Raw genomic sequence first — 18,525 nt, forward strand, 5'->3', positions numbered from 1 at the left:
CACATGAATGCCCAGATAATATGTGTACTACAGTTATTACATTGTCTACCCGAGATTTCAGCATACCGTATTGTTTTATTTTTTTTACAACAAAACCAGAATTGGTGTGATATCTTTTCTTTGTGAAATGTGGAGCATGTATAGCCGTCTGCTCCTCTCACCCCCTGCCTGCATGGCGCTGAAGCGGCCACTGCACTCACACAGGCAGCTCACCTGCCCATTCTCTGCGCACCCAGACCCTTTGCGCGCCATTTGGCGATGGGCGGAGTGACAGATCTTGTCTATTTCTGAATATCTCGGCCAATGAGGGGCGCGTACTGCGGGTCACGTGGCCGAGGTGGGAGCTTTTGTTCGCTGTTGCAGACAGAGAGCGCGCGCGGTATTACTCGGCAGAAGCAGGTGAGAGGACGGCTGCTGATGGCTGTGTAGGCACAGCGTGGTCTGGCTCTTGGGGTTGTGGGATGGGGAGGATGAAGCGGAGGACACCTGTTTGCATGGCGGTGCTGTCTGTGAATGGTGGAACAGGTGGCTCTATAGTGCGATGCTTGCATATAGGCATGTCTGGTACTACGCTGTTGTTATAGTGACGTCTAGTGAATGTAAGAATGACTCCCGGAGCCGCTGTGTGACATGATTGTGGCTGTAGTAGGCTGTGTCTGCGCTGCATCTGTCTGGGTATAATAGGCGCGCTCCCCGATTGATCCGTTCAGGTGCGATGTGTGTCTGGCACCGCCTTGCCCTCTATTGGTTGCTGCCTCATGTGGTCCCCGCTGCCTCTTCTCCCGTGCCTGGTTGCCGGGTGTGGCGGAGATGTGGCTGCTGCCTCCTTTGTGGCGTCTTGTCAGTCACCATGTGGAGGCAATTGCCATGCGACCCTTTGTGATGTGGACCACTTATGCCAGGTAGCTGTTGCCTACACTACATGATTGGCTGCTGCTCCAACTATAGGATACAGCGTTGCTTTATGCCCTCAGATTCCTTCCTCAGCTTAGTCTAGGTTTTCAAGTTGAGGATGGAGACCAATATGCTGAAGAAAATAAAAAATCTTCCCCACACACCCTCAACTCATGGGTTGTTTACTTTTCATTCACTTTTGTAGCTGGCTAATGCCCTGTGCTAGAATGTACTGTTGTTCTTGGATTAGGAAATTACTTGTTGAAACATGTCTGATCAGATTTTCAATCAATAAACTAGTGATGGGAATTCCGGCTCTTTTAGGAGAATCGGCTCTTCTGAATCGGCTCCCATCAAAGAGCCGGCTTTGAATCGGCTCTTCATTACATATCACTAGACACCACTCAGAATTGGAGTAAAAGCCCTGCCCCTGTCTCCATGACAACTCCAGACTGCTTCTTGGAATGGGGCAATCACTCCTGCTACTGCTCTGCTCCGCCCCATACACTCCTACAAGCTGGAAGAGGACTACATCTCCCAGCATGCCTCAGCGCCCTTTATATCAGAGCTCTGTGGGGCGGCTGAGGCATCGGCTCTTTTAAAACTGAGAGCCGGCTCTTGTCGTTCGCAGCAAAGAGCCGGCTCGTTCGTGAGCGACCCATCACTACAATAAACCTCACAAAAATGGTCAACTTATAGGATATGTAAGTGCTCTAGATATGGCAGATTCTAATATGACAGGGTACTTCTCCGTTAGCTGGGCGCATCCACTAGGTGGTGATAAAACTCCACCAGTTACATCTTTCCCTACTAGCCTTAGCGGTCTGGAGAGGGAATAGTAATTAATGCCACCTAGTGGATGCGTCCTCTGCAATCCTCTGATTATATTCAACAGTAGATAGTCTTATACGTTCTCCTGGCTGCACTCCCATCAGCGTACAAGTGGGTACTGTCTGCATGCCCGGTAGCACAGTCTCTCACCCCCCAAGCCGCTTACTGTTACTGGGCAGTAGTATGGCCACACTTGTGCACAGATGGGAGTGTGTCCACAGAGATAAAAAGGGGCTTGGCTAGCAGTGATGGTCTTGCAAATGTTCTGGGATGCCTCTGGAGCATCTAGCAGCATCCCACAACTCGGGTTAGTATGTGAACTTTATTTCCTCATTTTCTTTCTTTAAAATACTGATTTCCACACAGGTCTTCCAGCCCTCTGGGCAATGAGCACAAGGCAGCTGAAAGGCAGTGTTTAATAAACCATTAACCTTTGCCCAGATTTGTTTTTTTTTTATTAAACTTTGATAAAATGCAAAAAAGAATAAAATGTTCCAGTCAAAATGTCACAATATTGAGCTTTAAAGTGAACCTGAGCCGAAGCTTGGGTTCAAAACAAGTTCTTGCCTGCAGAGAGGGAATCCTCAGGATCCTATTGAGGTTAAATCTCTAGTCGGCAGCCCCCATTGCAGAGTGTGGCTCCCCTCAATCAGTGCCACGCACAATCACTTGCGTGTGAACAGGGGTGACTTGTGTAGGCTGCCTTTTTGCCCCCACCCTAACCTCTCTTGAGTGGTACCCCAAGAAAGGGAAGCACCGTTGGTGCCAGAATAACCCACTTTACTCTATTGTCAAACCAAAGATTGCATAATTCCCTTGTAAGATGCATGCAGACACTTAATTTGAGCTAAGTAATCCCTGACTTTCATCTGTGCAGCACTTCTCCATTGACATGCATACCCAATGATATTAGCTGCAAGCTTTCCCTCAGCCAAAAACTAAACCAGGTGCCACACCTCCAGCTCAACTGCAAATAGCTGAAAAAACAGGCAGCATCCCTGCTCTCAGGGATTCAAATTTATTACACACTTATTAGTGCACCTCAACTAGACTTGCTAATAGTAATAGTTTGCCAGTTGCTAATAGTAAACAGATTGTGCCCTCTTGATCTGAATCAGAGAAAGATCAAAAATACCCCCCCCCCCTCCCCAATAAACTGCACACAAATGTACTCAGTAGCGGTCACCATCTTTTGATATTGGCCACAATTCACTAAGCTCATCTCCTGTGTTTAATGTTTCTGAGCTGGTTTTACTGTTATCACCATGGTGACAAAGAATGTAGTAGTCACTAAAGTTTACCTTAGGCAAATCTATAGTTAAAAATTCTGTGTTTTTAAAGAATCAGGATAAATTTAAGAAAATAAGTGCTACTTACCCGGGGCTTCCTCCAGCCCGAAGCTCCCAGCATGTCCCTCTCTGCAGTCAGCTGGTCCCGGTCCCTGGCGATGTCAGGTTGGCCTGTACTGCGCCTGCGCTGTCAATCACCACCATGTGGACCAGAGTGGACTGCCTGCTCCAGTCCACGTGGCGGTGATTGACAGCGCCGCTTGTGCATGCGCAGTACAGGCCGACCTGGAGGTCGGCCTGACGTCATCGCAGGGGCTGGGACAGAGCTGCGGCGAACAGCTGACTTCAGAGCTGTGGCGAGGGGACATGCTGGGAGCTTGGGGCTGGAGGAAGTGGGGTGTTACAGGAGAATGCAGGTCCAGCGCATCTGCTTACAGCATAGGAGTAGGATGAAAAGGTGAGCTGATGACAGCCGGGTGCTCATCAAAATTAGCTGGAAGCTCACCAAAATCAGCTGGTTGGTGCACTTTGCTAAAAGTCTGGGGAGAACACTGGAATTTATACAGCTTGAAAATGGACCAATTAGAGTTAAGCTGAGTACACACGTCTGATAAAGATTGTTTGAAAATGCCCGATAACGATAATTTGAACTATAATCGTGCGTTAAAAAACAATTGTTTTTTGTTTAACGATCGTTATTGTTCAATTAGCTGATCCAACTCGGTGGATTTTTTTCAACAGATAATCGTTCAGTCATCATGTGTACAGAGATCATCCGATAACTCATCTGATGTTCTGCTCATGTTTGTAGTTCGGGAAGATTCTTTACTCCGTACTCAAAAATGTGGTTTTCCTGTATGAAAATTAAACCCCATGAACGAACAAATACATGAACGTTAAATAACGTACTTCCCACTAATCTAATAAACTCAGAAATCGTTATATTTGTAAAAATCTGTGTACTACGTTGTCATATTTTTGCATCACTTCCGTTTGCGCACGCATACATTATCGGTCGTCCAGTACTTCTAAAATCGTTCACATGTACAAAGTCGTTCATTACGGACGACGAATCGCATCTCATTTTAATATCGTGTATACGTCACAGATTGTTCGTTGGGAACCATCTTTATCAGACGTGTATACGAACCTTTGCACTTAATGGAATTGGTTCATTCTCAAGAGGCATACATTTGAATCAAAATTTGCATAATCTTGCATCAGCTTAGTTATTTGTATCTCATTGACCCTACACAACGAACACGGTGATTCCAGCGCTGGAGACTTGAGCGCAGCCAGTATCACCATAGGCCGTAATAGGAATTACGGCTATAGCAGCGCACAGGGAGTAACTTTTTTGCTGTCAGACGGAACTGAAGTTACTTTTAAAACACAATAACAAATTATTTTATTCCCCACCATCCATGGTGGCCTAGAGGGGGAATAGTATTTAAAGGGAACCAGAGACTAAAGTATTTTAAAAATGAAAGAAAGATGTTATACATACCTTCCTCCAGCCCCATAAGCTTGGATCGCTCCTCCGCTGCCTCTATCGCCGGCACCGGGTCCCATCACTTCCGCCGGAAGCAGCCTGTCTTCCGCATGCCCAAGGGCTCCATCCGGCTCTGTACGCATGCACCTGTGCAGTACGGCGGGAGCGCACTGCGCTTGCGTCGACTGGCTGAAATGACGGGACCCGGGACCGGCTGACAGAGGCAGCGGAGAAAGGCGGTGTGGGAGCGATCCAGGCTGATAGGGCTGGAGGAAGCCCCAGGTATGTATAAATATGCTATTTTGTCTATGATTCTCTTTAACACGGCTGGGAACTTGTGCAGCAGCAGGATCAGCCATATACTGGCTGTATCCTGCGCCCAAGTTTTCTTTGTTAGACAGAGGAATTGGTTTAGATTGACTGCTCTCAATCAAAAACAATACTTTAGGCAGGGATGCGGCTTAATAAATAAAAACCTGGCTTATGTTTATTAAAACTAAATCATGATGTATTCCTTACATTGTACAGTTACAAAACACAAAAATACTGAGCCATTTGATTTGCGGCAGATTTCGATCGATTTGATCTGACAGGATGTAAAATCTAGGTCAATCTGCTGCTGGCAGCAGATCAATGGCCCATAGAATTGCATTGAATCTAAAGCCGGCCATACACTAGGCAGATTACCCGCCGATCGACAGCAGATTCGATCACTAGGATCAAATATGCTGTCAAATTGTTCACGCTAAACGCTAAATTTCAATCAATTTCGTCCTGAAATAGATCGGTCCTGTCGATCGCTCTGTGCGGGAAATTACCGTTGATCGCCCGCGGGTAGGGAGCGCCTTGCTAGCGGCGTACGATCGACGCAGGTATACATTACCTGAAGCTGGCTCCGGGCATCTTCTCCATCACCTTCCGCATCCGTGTATAACTTCCTGTGTCACTGCAGTGACAGCGGAAGTACAAATAGAGGGCGTTCTATTTGAACTTCCGCTGTCACTGGAGTGACAAAGTTATACGCGGATGCAGAAAAGATGCCCGGGACCAGGCTTCAAGGTAATTTATGTGGGGGGGCGCGCGAGAGAGGCGGCAGCTCAGCAGATGGTGAATCGGTTTCAGGCTGAAATCGATTCAGTCTGTTTGCAGTAAAGGCAGCCATACGGTCACTCTCTAATCAGATTTGATCAGAGGGATCTGTTGGTCGAATCTGATGGCAAATCGACCAGTGCATGGCTACCTTTATGGTCCAATAATGCGTTTAGATCGATTTTTCCAATAGATTTAATTCTGAAATCTATTGGAAATCTGTTTCTAGTGTGTGACACACATCAGATTTGACTTGACAGGCATCTGCCAGAAATCTGGTAAAATCTGAGTGTATGGCCACCTTTAGGGTTCTTGGTTAAAACATGTTTTCCATGTGAGCAATCAGCGAGGAAGATACCCGTCCAGCCCCCCCCCCCCCCCCCCCCCCCCCCAGCTATGGACATGGCAAATTGGACATACTGTATATATTTTAGGACCATTATTTTGTCAGTGCCTTATAGTGGTATGAAATAATGATTAATCTAGCTAACTGACATCAATCAAAATCTAAAATGTTTTAATGTACTTGATTTAAATGTATTTTACTTTTTTTCCCTTGCAGCCTCTGGGAGCTCTTCACTTGCACTTTCAGCCATGGCAGACTCTGGTATGACTTTTTACCTACTTTGGCTTTGTATGGGTGTGAACTTAAAAAATTTAGTTTTTGTTTTAGCAATAAACTTTAAAATGTTTTTTTTTTGGTTTTTTTTCCCCCCTGTATGCACACAGTTCTGCTTTGTTTGTTTGTAGAGCAGTTGTAGAGCATTTGCATTTCCACAATTGCCATGGAATAGGGTATGCTGCTGTTGGAAAATGCAACTGTAGCAGCATTGCTTGTCTGCACAAGTGTCAACATTTCCTTAAAGAGAAACTCCGACCAAGAATTGAACTTTATCCCAATCAGTAGCTGATACCCACTTTTACATGAGAAAAATAATGATTTTCACAAACAGACCATCAGGGGGCGCTGTATGACTGATTTTGTGCTGAAACCCCTCCCACAAGAGGCTCTGGTACCGTACGGTACTCTGGGCAAACTGCCACAATGTAACAATGTTCAGACAGGAAATAGCTGCTTACAGCTGTCTGTTAAAGCCAGACCAGCTACATAATCTGCCCACAGTAACAATGTCACCATGTAATACATGTCAGAATGTGAATCTGGGAGAGGAAAGATTTTACAATGAGCAAACACTGACTAAATCATTTATACATAATTATTGTAAAAATGAAGCACTTTTTTTATTACATTATTTTCACTGGAGTTCCTCTTTAAGATGGCATAACATGCACCTGAAACTGCCTACATTTATTTAGGCACTCCCAAAATCAGATTGTGTAATGGTGTTGCATGGCAACTTGACTGTAATTTCTGGATTGGGAGTGAGGCAATGGCTTGCTGGGGAGTTCTGAAGCACCATTCAAAATTTGGTACGTAGAAGAGTGTCTATTTGAGACCTGAATAGAATGTTGTAGTAGCCTAGGTGATCTGGTGCACACTTTAGTTTTGTGACTTGTAAAGTTAGTTTTGAGCAGCGGTATTAGAATGCTTACTGTACCAATATGTTGCTAGGCTTTGGGCTCAACCATCTGTAGTGCTCTGCGAAAGGTGGACAGATGAGTTAACGCCACCATGCTATAGCTGTCATTTGAATTTTATGCATTGTCTGCAACCTGCACTGGATGAACATTCTGGCAGTTTGTACATAAAGCGACCTGCAGTGACACCTGCTACTAGTACAGACTAGTGTTAAAGTGCATTCGAGATGAAAAACTGACAAGTAACTTGTATATATCTCTATCTTATCTAAAGTTTAGATAGTTTACACAGCAAATCTAGCTGCAAACAGCTTCAACAATTTCATGTTGGTTTATTCCTGATACAATGACAGCGGCCATGTTTTGTTTGTCACATTACACACAGGCAAGCTGCAACTGCATCTCCAGCCGTCAGCTGACTCCCCTTTCCTCCTGCTCCCTCTTCCCCTCTGCCTCTGAAATCTCTGGCAAGTAACCTCCTCCTGCCCAGACTAAACTCCCATAAGCCCTTGCTACATGAAGTGCCAAGGCACTTTGAGCTGTGGGCGAGGCTTGTTTAGTTTATAGGGAATTTTGAGTATTAAATTAAAAAAAAAGTATTTGGCTTGAGGAATGCCCTATAAACTATATGGAAGGAACACAATTATGCAATGAGTAAAAGTTTATCTCGGATCTACATTTGTTTTTTGTTGTAGTTCTATTTTTCCTCTACATATCTCCTGGCTGAGTGATTTGGATACATGGACTTGGAAGCCAATTCCCTTTTTCTAATTCTATAAGGTAGTTGATCGCTGCTTGGTGGTTTTTCAATTATGTTCAACAAGCAAAAGTTAAAGGGCACCAGACTTGTGTAGAAGGTCTGTAATGAAGCATTATCGCGTACCTGCAGTACAGCAAGGCCTTGCTGTCACTAGATGGCACTGCTGAAACACTGGCTGTGTTGGGATGAACAAACAGCCAATCTCCACTGCGCAGGAGATCAGGTAGCCTCAAACTGCTGCTCCTGTGGCCCGCGATGGCCAACTTTCACTTTCGTGACCTCTGGGTCACTATGCTGGAATGAGATTCATTCTCTCATTTATGGGGAACAGCAGGGAGCACGGGCAGGGTGAGAAACCCTGCAGGTATGCCCCTGGCGGGCGTTTAACGTGGAATACCTCGCTTACATTTACCGCTGAGATGGCAACAAATATTGTGGCTGTAGTGGCGTGGCAGAAACACCTGGTTCTCTTTCAGATCTCTGGCTACTTCCTCCTCTCGGCTGTGAAGGAGGTAGTATGAGAGCTGGAACGCAATGTGAACAGCAGTGCACAGAGGGTGAGTGATCTCCCCGTGACATCTGTCACAATGTAAAAATCCTACATTTTACACCTAGGAATGCTGTAGTCCAAACTGTTGCTTTGCCTGTCAAAAAGGTGGCATTTCCCCTTTATTTTGGGATATGTCTAGAAATGAAATTGAACTCTGACTAGACTTGGTCTAGAGAAGGTGATGGTCTTTCAATTGTTTTTTGTTTTAATTTGAATGAGACAAGCCAAGAAAGCAACCAGTATCTTTAGTTTAAAGAAACCTGAAAGGGAAAAAGGTGCTCTGAGGGGGCACTTGCCTCAAGAGGGGGAACCCTCTAGAGCTTTAAGAGAACCTGTAACAAAAAATGCTCCCCGGGGGGTACTCTTCTCGGGAGGGGGAAGCCTCAGGGTCCCAATGAGGCTTCCCCCTCTCCTCCAGCGCTGGCTCCTCCCCGAAGTGTCCCGGAATCTCCCTTGACAAGGCCGACAAGCGCTGATTTATTTACCTTCCCTGGCGCCAGCGGTGGCGCTGTTGCGGCTCTCCGCATGGAGATAGGTGAAAATGGGCGATCTGTCGGGTGCGCTCTACTGTGCAGGCAACTTGCGCCTGCGCAATAGAGCGGCCCAACAGCAATCGGGTATTTCCGCCTATCTCCGAGGCGGAGAGCAGATACTGCGCTGGAGCCAGGAAGGTAAATATTTACATCCCCGCTGTTTGTGGAGCTTTATCTACAGCTGATGTGGGACGAGGACGACAGGGGAAGCCTCAATAGGATCCGGAGGCTTCCACCACCCCAGGTGAGTACCGCCCAGGGGAGGTTTTTCTTATTACAGGTTTTCTTTAATGAGGCTTCTCTGTCGTCCTGTGCCTTCTTGTTCCAGAGCTTGCAACCCCCCCCCTCCAAACAGCACATGGCATTTATATTTACATCTGGGCAGGTACAATACTTCCTTTCCCGGCTGAAAATTTTCTCCTGGAGCCCAAGGGGAAGCTGGTAGTGTGCATTTAGTCCAAAACACAAATTTCATCTTTGAAGGTGCTCTTATGCATTGCATATATTGTGCTTTTATACTGTAGGGTTGTCATCTTTAAAGAGAAACTGTAACCAAGAATTGAACTTCATCCCAATCAGTAGCTGATACCCACTTTCCCTCGAGAAATCTTTACTTTTTTTCTCAAACCTATCGGGGTGCTGAATGCTTGTTGTTGTGGGGAAACCCCTGCCACAGTGTGGTCAGCACCATGATCCTGACAGTTTCCTGTCTGTGAACCTAATTGCATTGTGGGAAATAACAGCTGTTTACAGCTGATTTCAACTGCCAAGAAAACTAGCAGCATCTCCTTCCACTGACCTCACCTGCCAGCAGTAAAAATGTCACCATGTGATAAATGTCAGAATGTAAATCAGGGAGAGGAAAGATTTTACACTGGGAAAAACACTAACTAATCATTTATACATAATTGTCAAAATGAAGCATTTTTTTTTAAGTTACATTTTCAGTAGTTTTTTCTTTAAGGTGCGATGTTCCTCCCTCTATGGCTAATAACCTTGTATGCGTTTGCTAGTAGTGTCCCCATTGCCTGTGTGACTGTTTTGGTTTGCAGAGTTTCGCCGCGTGTATGTATTTCCGTTCTAACGCAGAATTGAACCCATGACAGTGGTTTGCGGATTTACATATTTCAGCGGAATCATTGCTGCCAGCATTGCGGTTTTGGCTGTTTCTGCTTGGACAGAGGATACGCTTCCCATAGTAATGATTTTAAACTTGTTTAGCTATTTTTCAGTGTTTATATCATGGACTGGGCAGCAGTTTTCCCTCATTGGTGGTGTCTAGATTTCAAATGGACTAGCAACCAATGAGTAAGGGGAGGGGCCAATGTGGCAATCTGTGTGAAGTTTTCCATCAGGTCCGCTCATTTGTGTCAGGAACCAGCCCCGCAGCACGCCTGCAGAAACAGTTTCCGACTGGGGGTTGGACCAGATCTCGAGGGGAAGCAGCCTTATCCAGCTAACACAAGGCTGTCACCCCTTAACACATTTCTCACTGCCAGCACTAGCTGCTGCTAGGCACTTCAACAATTCTCACTGCTGTCAATTGGCCTGCACGCAGTCCGGCATTTTCGTATTTGGGTCAGCTTTGCGCTTGAGGCCAAATACGGGAACGCCATACACACACTGCAATCGCACAGTTGCAAGGCACAATCGGGCGCTGAATTTCTAACCCCAATTACACTGTAGTCTTTCTAGGCTGAGCTGTTAGTACATCAGAAGTCAGGCTTATTAAATAAATATTTAATATTTCAAAAAGTGGAACAGTACAGACAAGAACATATACAAAAAGATTTACAAAAACAGTAAAAATTACAAAGACACACAAGACAGTTTGCAAAAAACTGGAATCAAACGTTACCAGTATAAGGTCTAACTTGGTTGTGGGAGGGCACGAATTTCTGATACGATCAGAATCATCTCTAGCTATGTGCTACCTCCAAGAGAAGAGGTTTTGTGACCGTCTTAGGCCGACTTATATAGTCTTAATTTGTAGCCCGGGGGTACAAGTACAGATATAATTTAATTTCCTCAGGTTCACACAACTCTTGTCATACCCTTGCTGGCTGTGATATGCAAACTTCAAAGGTTCCTGTCCCACTTTTGAACTTTGCAGACTTCAGTTAGTCCGATTGTATATTGGGTCAACCAGGCTGTTTACAGGCATACAAAGTTCAAAGCAACGCAACACCTTTTCAGCAGATTCAGGACAAAAGAGGGGGTTTTATGTAATTACCTTTTTCCTTGCTGGAGACTGCAGTGTCCAGAGGAACTGAATGTTAATGTACTTCTCACTGCCATACAATCACATTAGCAGCTTCCTTGACCCAGGTGACAATTATACCCCACAGCCTACATTCCAGACTGGCTTTTAGCAGACATACACATGACATAGACAGAAAATGAAACATGGCTTCCCATGGATAAAAGTTATATCAAATGGCCGTTGTATTATATCCAACATTACACCTCCCCTTTTTAAAATGGAGTACGGCAGACTATTCCCATGAATCATCTTGCCAGCGCCTACACTGGTGGGGTAACTCCTTAGCATTCTCAGGAGGATTCCCCACCTGGCAGTTAGCTCCAAGCTACCTTTCTGGAAAACTAGGCCAGGTTGCTGCAATGTTTCGCCCCCGGCAACCTGATGTAACCAACCAGGGGGATGAGTCAGTGACGCCTGTGAATTCGCGACCATAGAGACAGTGCCGCAGCTGGTGAAGGTTCTCAAGTCACTACGCGCACTGTCTCTAGTGGCAGGAGCTACCTCTCTGTCCCTTTGGGGAGCGATTGTCTGCCTCCTCCACTTTAGATGGCTTCGAGGAAAGAACTTCCCAGAACCCTCTCTGCCTGCCCCTCCCAGCTGGTGACCCTCTGGCCAGACCCCTGAGCTCTTCCAGGCTGCTGTCAAATCGAACAGCCCCAGAGAGCTGTGCTGCCTGTCCCACACGCCAGGGAGGCTGCAAACTGAGAGGCTCCTGGGCCCTCAGTGACAGGTTCCGAAGCAGACTCTGCTGACCCAGCAACATCTGCCACTTCAGTGGACAGTCCCTCTGCTGTAGACCCGCTAGCGCTGCTGGTTACCACGGCAGCTGATGGTGTCTGCAATACACATATCATTGCTCATCACATTATTTGATCTTAAAATCCTCTGAAGGGGAAGGATCTGGCCTGGTGCCATCTGCCCCTTCAGTGGGCAGTTCATCTGCTGCAGACCAGCAAACACTGCTGGTTATTCCTGCAGCTGACTGAGTGTCCACATGACAAATAGCATTGTGTAGTACATCACATATGACTTCAGCATTATCTGCCTTACACGTATTGTCGTCTGGTACATTACATAAAGCATCAACATTATCTGTATTACACACTTCGCTATTCAGCACTGCACAAGTGACATCAACAGTTCCCGCATTGATTGTATCGATAGTATGTGCATCATAAATTACATCATCATTCTGCCTTCTCTGTATCAGCATGTCCCATTCCAGGCCTAGGCACTGGAGACTTGCTAGAGCTGGCTCCTAGTTCATATTCCTTATCCCCTGGAGACTCACCAGCGTCCCCATGTGCAAAGTTATCACACAGTACCTTACATGAGTCTAGGACTTCTGGTGGGGATGCAGGCTCCACGGGGGTTGGATTAGGCTCGTACCGGACTACTAACCGACCCAGGTCAGTACCCAGCAAAACATTGGTGGAGATCTTATCAGTTACCCCAACTTCCTTCATTCCACTGCTGGCCCCCAATCCAGGTGTACCAATGCGGTGGGTATGGTGGGGTGACACCCCCAACTCCTTTGACAGCAATTCTTTTCCCAGGAATTTACTGCTCTGGATTTACAAGCTGGGGATGTATGAGAGTCACTTCTGTTCCAGTGTCTCTCAGCCCAGTGGCAATTGTACCCCCAACTGTGACCAGCTGCAGATTCTCTGCATAGCTAGTGGCATTCCTGGTAGCACACAACAGCTTGGACTTCACTGGAGTTTGGGGCCTCCCTCTTCCTTTTTGGGCAACTCACACTGATATGACCCACCTTGTCCCATACAAAGCATTTCCGGGTGTCAGTGTTTGGTGGCTCGAATTTAGTACTAATGTACTAAACGATCCCACCACACTGCCGCCAATAAATATCAGGAATCGGCCCCGCGGCATGCCTGCAGAAGCAGTTCCTGACTGGGGGTTGGACCAGATCGCAAGGGGAAGCGGTCTTATTCAAGCTAACACAAGGCTGTCACCCCTCAATACACTTCTCACTGCCACCACTAGTTGCTGCTAGACACTTCAACAATTCCCACTCTGCTGTCGAGTGGCCTGCACGCAGTCCGGCGTTTTCGTATATTTGGGTCAGCTTTGCGCTTTAGGCCAAATATGGGAATGCCATACACACAATACAATTGCACAGTAGCAAGGCACAATCTGGCACTGAACTTCTAACGCCAATTACACTGTAGTCTCTTTCTAGGCTATGAGCTGTTAGTACATCAGAAGTCAGGCTTATTAAATATTTAATATTCCAAAAAGTGGAACAGTGCAGACAAGAATATATACAAAACGATTTACAAAAACAAAGTAAAAATTACGAAGACACACAAGACAGTTTGCAAAAATAAAAACTGGAATCAAACGTTACCAGTACGAGGTCTAACTTGGTCGTGGGAGGGCACGAATTTCTGACTTGATCAGAATCCTCTATAGCTATGCGCTACCTCCAAGAGAAGACTATTTGTGACTGTCTTAGTCCGACTTACGGTATATAGTCCGATTTTTGTAGCCCGGGGGTACAAGTCCAGATATAATTTAATTTCCTCAGAAGGTTTGCACAAAACGCTTGTCATATCCTTGCTGGCTGTGATATGCAAACTTCAAAGGTTCCTGTCCCACTTTTGAACTTTGCAGACTTCAGTCAGTCCTATTGTATATTGGGTCAACCGGGCTGTTTACATGCATACAAAGTTCAAAGCAATGCAACACCTTTTCAGCAGATTCAGGACATAAGAGGGGGTCGTTATGGAATTACCTGTTTCCTTGCTGCAGACTGCAGTGTCCAGAAGTTATATCAAATGGCCGTTGTATTATATCCAACATTACAATTTGCATGCCAGATTTTGATTGGATAATGCAAGTTCATGATGCACCACAGATAGTCCCCAACTTACGAATGACCTGCCGATACAAACTGCCCGATCCGGTCGCGCTAACATTTCCGCACAGGGAAGTTTGAAAGGGCAGCTTCAAACTTCCCTGGGTCCTGGCGAGAGTTCCAGCAGCAGTTTTCGACTTGCAGCATTGCTTAGCTTCCTGTATGTCACATAATATACAGAAGGCAGTGCTGTATGATAGTTTGAGCAGGAGGCGAAGTGGGCAGAATATGGCCCTGGGGCTGCATCCAGACTGTTTAGTGTGTTTGCCTGACCCATTCTCAGTGCGTACAGTTGCTTTGTGCTTCATGCAGGAGAATTAATTCATGACACAGGCAGAGCAGAAGCTGCTGGCAGGTCAGTCTCCCTCTTGCCAACAGTGTTTGTAGTTTCCCACTGTGTGGGGACACATAGCAGATTGCTATCCCCTGGACTGGGCTTTTGTTTACTTTTCACTGATTTCACATGACTCCAGAGGGCTGCAGTAAGCTGCCTGGAACTCTCTCATCCTGTCCTGAAAAAAGTGCTTTGATCTTTCCTGTTAACCCCTGTTGCCAGTCACCAAGGATGCATAGTGTATGATTTGTGGATGTCCTTTGTTATTGATGCATGTGCTGCATTTTGGGACCTTATAATTGATGCAGAGGGGGCTGCTAATGTTGGGGCACTTGGCTACTTAAAATGAGGAAGGGGGGGGGGGGCATTAAAGGCACAGTGGGAGACAAAAGGCACTGAAGGGGACAAAGGGGCACAGCGGGGGTGAGGACACTGGAAGCAAAGAGGGGCACACGGGGCAAAGGGGATAGAAGTGGCACAGCGTTCGGACTTAAGAATGGATTCAGGTTAAGAATGAACGTACAGTCCCTATCTCGTTCATGAATCGGGGACTACCTGTATATAAGGCTGGTGTTGTACATTGTTGTATTGTGCTCTCGTGAACAAGAGCCCTTGTGGCTTGAAACAGCGGGCTGTAACCACTTGTGCAGCACTTTATTGTAAGGAAAATGCATACAAAATTACATTAAAGTGGATTCTATGGGAAAAGAGCTGTGCTGGATTGAAGTGGATACGGTACCATGCAGGGGAGTGCAGATGTAACTATTGCTGTGTGCTGCAGCCACTACTGCGCCTGCGCACCGCCAACAAGGGGCGGACAACTCATGGGGCCCCCGGGCAATAGATTATGGGGCCCCATACCAGTGTTGGCCCACATTCCATGTTTGTTTTACAGACTAAGATATAATAATTTGCTGCCAACAGATATCTTACACTAACAACCCTACACGCGGCGCACCAAAAAATGGTTGTGGTCATGGGTCGGGAAAAATATACATGACCTTAGCCGTAGTGTAAAAGGTCTGCCGGGGAAGTTTGATTTCTGCCATAGTGTCCCCCCCCCCCCCCCCCCCCCAAAATACATGTAATCTGACAGAATTTCACCAAAAATCCATGCAATATGGCAGAGGTTCCTCCAAAATAGATATGGCAGTTGTTCCCCCCAAAATAGATGTAATCTGACAGCAGCCGTTCCCCAAATATAATTTGGCAGCAGTTCCCCCAAAATAGGTGCCCCCAGTATAGGTAACCAGGTCAAAAGGTATCCCCAGTGGAAGTAACAAGTCTATAGGTGTCTCCAGTATAGATGGCCAGATCTATTAGTCTCCCCAGTATATGTAGCCAGGTGTAGGTGTTCCCAGTATTTGTAGCCAGGTCTGTCTGCCCCCAGGAGAGCCAGGTCTGTCGTTGAAAGGGAGCTGTGAGCAGAGCGATGGGGAAGGCGCTGGCTGAGGGAGCTGTGATCAGTGTGCCGCAAGTCTGGTCTTGAGTAGACCAGACTAGCGGCACAGAGATCAAAGCTTCCTCCAGTTGTAACAGCGGTAAGTCCCCGGCCACTGTCAGCCGCTGCACTGAGACTAATAAACATTGAGCCGGGGGGGGGGGGCGAAAGACAACTGCCCTTCTCCGCCACAGTGTTCCATCGCTCCCTTTCACTGGCTGCGTCCCCTGCAGGGTGCTCTAGTGGGGCCCCCCCTGACCAAGGGCCCAGTCTGCCCCTGGGCTTGTCGTCTGCAGTTTAAAAAGCTCTTTAATACAAATTAAAATCCTGATATAGCTGTACTAACTGTATATTATGATTTTAATTTGGATTCCAGGGTTGGCGCAGTATACCACGGTTTGAGCATGGTAATCATACCATGCACAATCCCGTTTTAGGGGGCAGGGGAGAGCAGCACATTGGAAGGAAGAGAATGGCCGCATTTTTTTAGGTAGAGGGGCAGAAACTCCCTTTACTTCGGCCACATGTGGCTACAGTCTACTTCATCATGGCACAGGGGGTGCTGGTATTAGGCAGAACACTGAATTGTAAAAAAATAGCCTGGTCACTAGGGGGGTGTAAGCATGTGGTCCTTAGGTGGTTAACTAGCAAGTATTAGGTGATTGTCAGGCATTAGATGATTAGTTTGGTATTGCTTATTTTACACGTTTGGGTGGGCTATTAAAGAAGTGCTTTCATCCAGTAAGGAACTAGTCTGTTCTAAATTTTATCTAATTTGCATTTTAAGACATTAAAGTCAAAGAGCTGGAAAAGCGTGCGTCAGGACAGGCATTTGAGCTTATTCTGAGTCCCCCATCCACTGATGCTGCTCCAGATCTTTCAATTGCTTCCCCCAAGAAAAAAGAATGCTCTTTGGAAGAAATTCAGAAGAAGTTGGAAGCAGCAGAGGAGAGGCGCAAGGTGACTTTTTTAACATTTTGTTTCTGTCTTTTATATAATGACGTCTGTTGGGCAAGACACTCAGCTTTTCCTGTCAGGTTTGTCTGCTTGTCTAAAGCCATTTTTCACTCCTATTAAAAGGGGCGCTATAGTGAAAATTGGGCTACTGGGATAACCCTGGTGGTAGTATGTACCTAATTGTTAGTGTTAGTTACGAAGCATATATATTTTATTTTATTTTTTTTGTGGACTTGGGGTACCTTAAAGGGAACCTAAACTAAGGTTGTGTATTTTTCCTTTTAAAATACAGGTTGCCTGACTCTGCTGCTGATCCTGTGTCTCTAATGCTGGGGATACACGGTACGTTTCTGTACCGTTTATCGACCAGTTGATCCCGCCAGCTGATATTCAGCTGGCCCGATCAAGCCGCTCAACCCGCGCCCGCTCGAAACCCGCCGGCGGACAATGGCAGGGAATCGAGCGGTGATGAGGAAGCGCCGGTGAGGACGAGCGGCAATCGATCCGCGGGGACGCGGCTGGGGTCGATCTGGTGGCTAATCGGCCGCCGGATCGACCCGTGTATTCCCAGCATAATACTTTCAGCCACAGCCCCTCAACAAGCATACAGGTCAGGTGCTCTGACTGAAGTCAGGCTGTATTAGCTGCATGCTTGTTTCAGTTGTGTGATTCAGCCACTACTGCAGATAAAGAGATCAGCAGGGCTGCCAGGCAACTGGTATTGTTTAAAAGGAAAAATCCATAACCTTCTCAGTTTAGGTTCCCTTTAATGGAAAGGGATATGAAAAAATCCATATCCTCAGTTTAGGTTCCCTTAAAAGGATGTAGACTGCGTATGTAGAAATCCTCCCTGTTCCTGCCAGCTGACATGGGCTGCACTGTAAGGGCCCTTTTACACTTCCACAGTTGCTCTGTTATAACTGAAAGAAAACTGATGTTCAAAGTAATGCCCATGTTTTTCTATGGCACAGCTCACATTTAACACATTTTAACTGAAATCTTTCACAATACACTGCTATGGAAAATCGCATACCAACTGAGGAAGTGTAAATGGGCCCGAACAGTATTTCTCCTTTCCCTGCTGAAGCAGTGCAGGACATTGAAATAAGCAAGAATAATTACGGTTTTTTTTTTCTGCGTTTTACTCCGCTGCTTCTAGGCCTTTTCCTCCACACCACCAAGCCTGCCTGCTTTGTGAGGAAGTTTGATCGTAGTTTTTTTTTTTTTTTTTATCAGGCAATTTAAATTACAGCTGACTTAATTTACCCAGGGCTTCCTCCAGCCCCTTGCAGTTGACTGACCCACGCTGATGGCTCTGTTTGCAGCCGCTGGCCCGGGGTCCCCGCACAGTGCAAGGTCGTCCTTACTGTGTGTGGGGTGATTGCACTTCACGCAGGCGCAGTAAGGAGTACCTCAAGGTCGACCTCTGCACTGTGCGGGGACCCCTGGGCCGGCAGCTGTGAACAGAGCTGTCAGCCTGGGAAAGTCATCTGCAAGGGGCAGGAGGAAGCCCCAGGTAAGTAAATTGGCTGCAGTTTAAATTGCCTGACTCCTTTAAGGTGGTGTCGTTTTTTTTTTTTTTTTGTTTTGTTTACCCCTGGAGGCCAACCAGAGGTAAGAGAGAAAATTACATTGGTTCAAACTAAAGCTGGCATCAAGCTTACTCGGGGGGGGG

General features: G+C 46.4%; 1 protein-coding gene across 6 annotated transcripts in view; it reads left to right on the plus strand.

Moving 5' to 3' along the window:
- The first annotated feature begins 207 nt into the window (after positions 1-207).
- LOC137546709 (stathmin-1-A) overlaps positions 208-18,525 on the plus strand; it is a 37,530-nt gene continuing 19,212 nt past the window's right edge. Inside the window, exons 1-3 of one of the 6 annotated variants that reach the window (XM_068269473.1) lie at positions 208-399; positions 6,158-6,202; positions 16,681-16,853. In XM_068269473.1, coding sequence (XP_068125574.1) covers positions 6,190-6,202; positions 16,681-16,853 — 186 coding nt within the window. In that variant the 5' untranslated portion in view covers positions 208-399; positions 6,158-6,189. The other 5 variants (XM_068269474.1, XM_068269470.1, XM_068269471.1 and 2 more) reach the window with 5 other exon arrangements.

The sequence above is a fragment of the Hyperolius riggenbachi genome, chromosome 2, assembly GCF_040937935.1.
Source record: "Hyperolius riggenbachi isolate aHypRig1 chromosome 2, aHypRig1.pri, whole genome shotgun sequence".
Lineage (NCBI taxonomy): Eukaryota > Metazoa > Chordata > Amphibia > Anura > Hyperoliidae > Hyperolius > Hyperolius riggenbachi.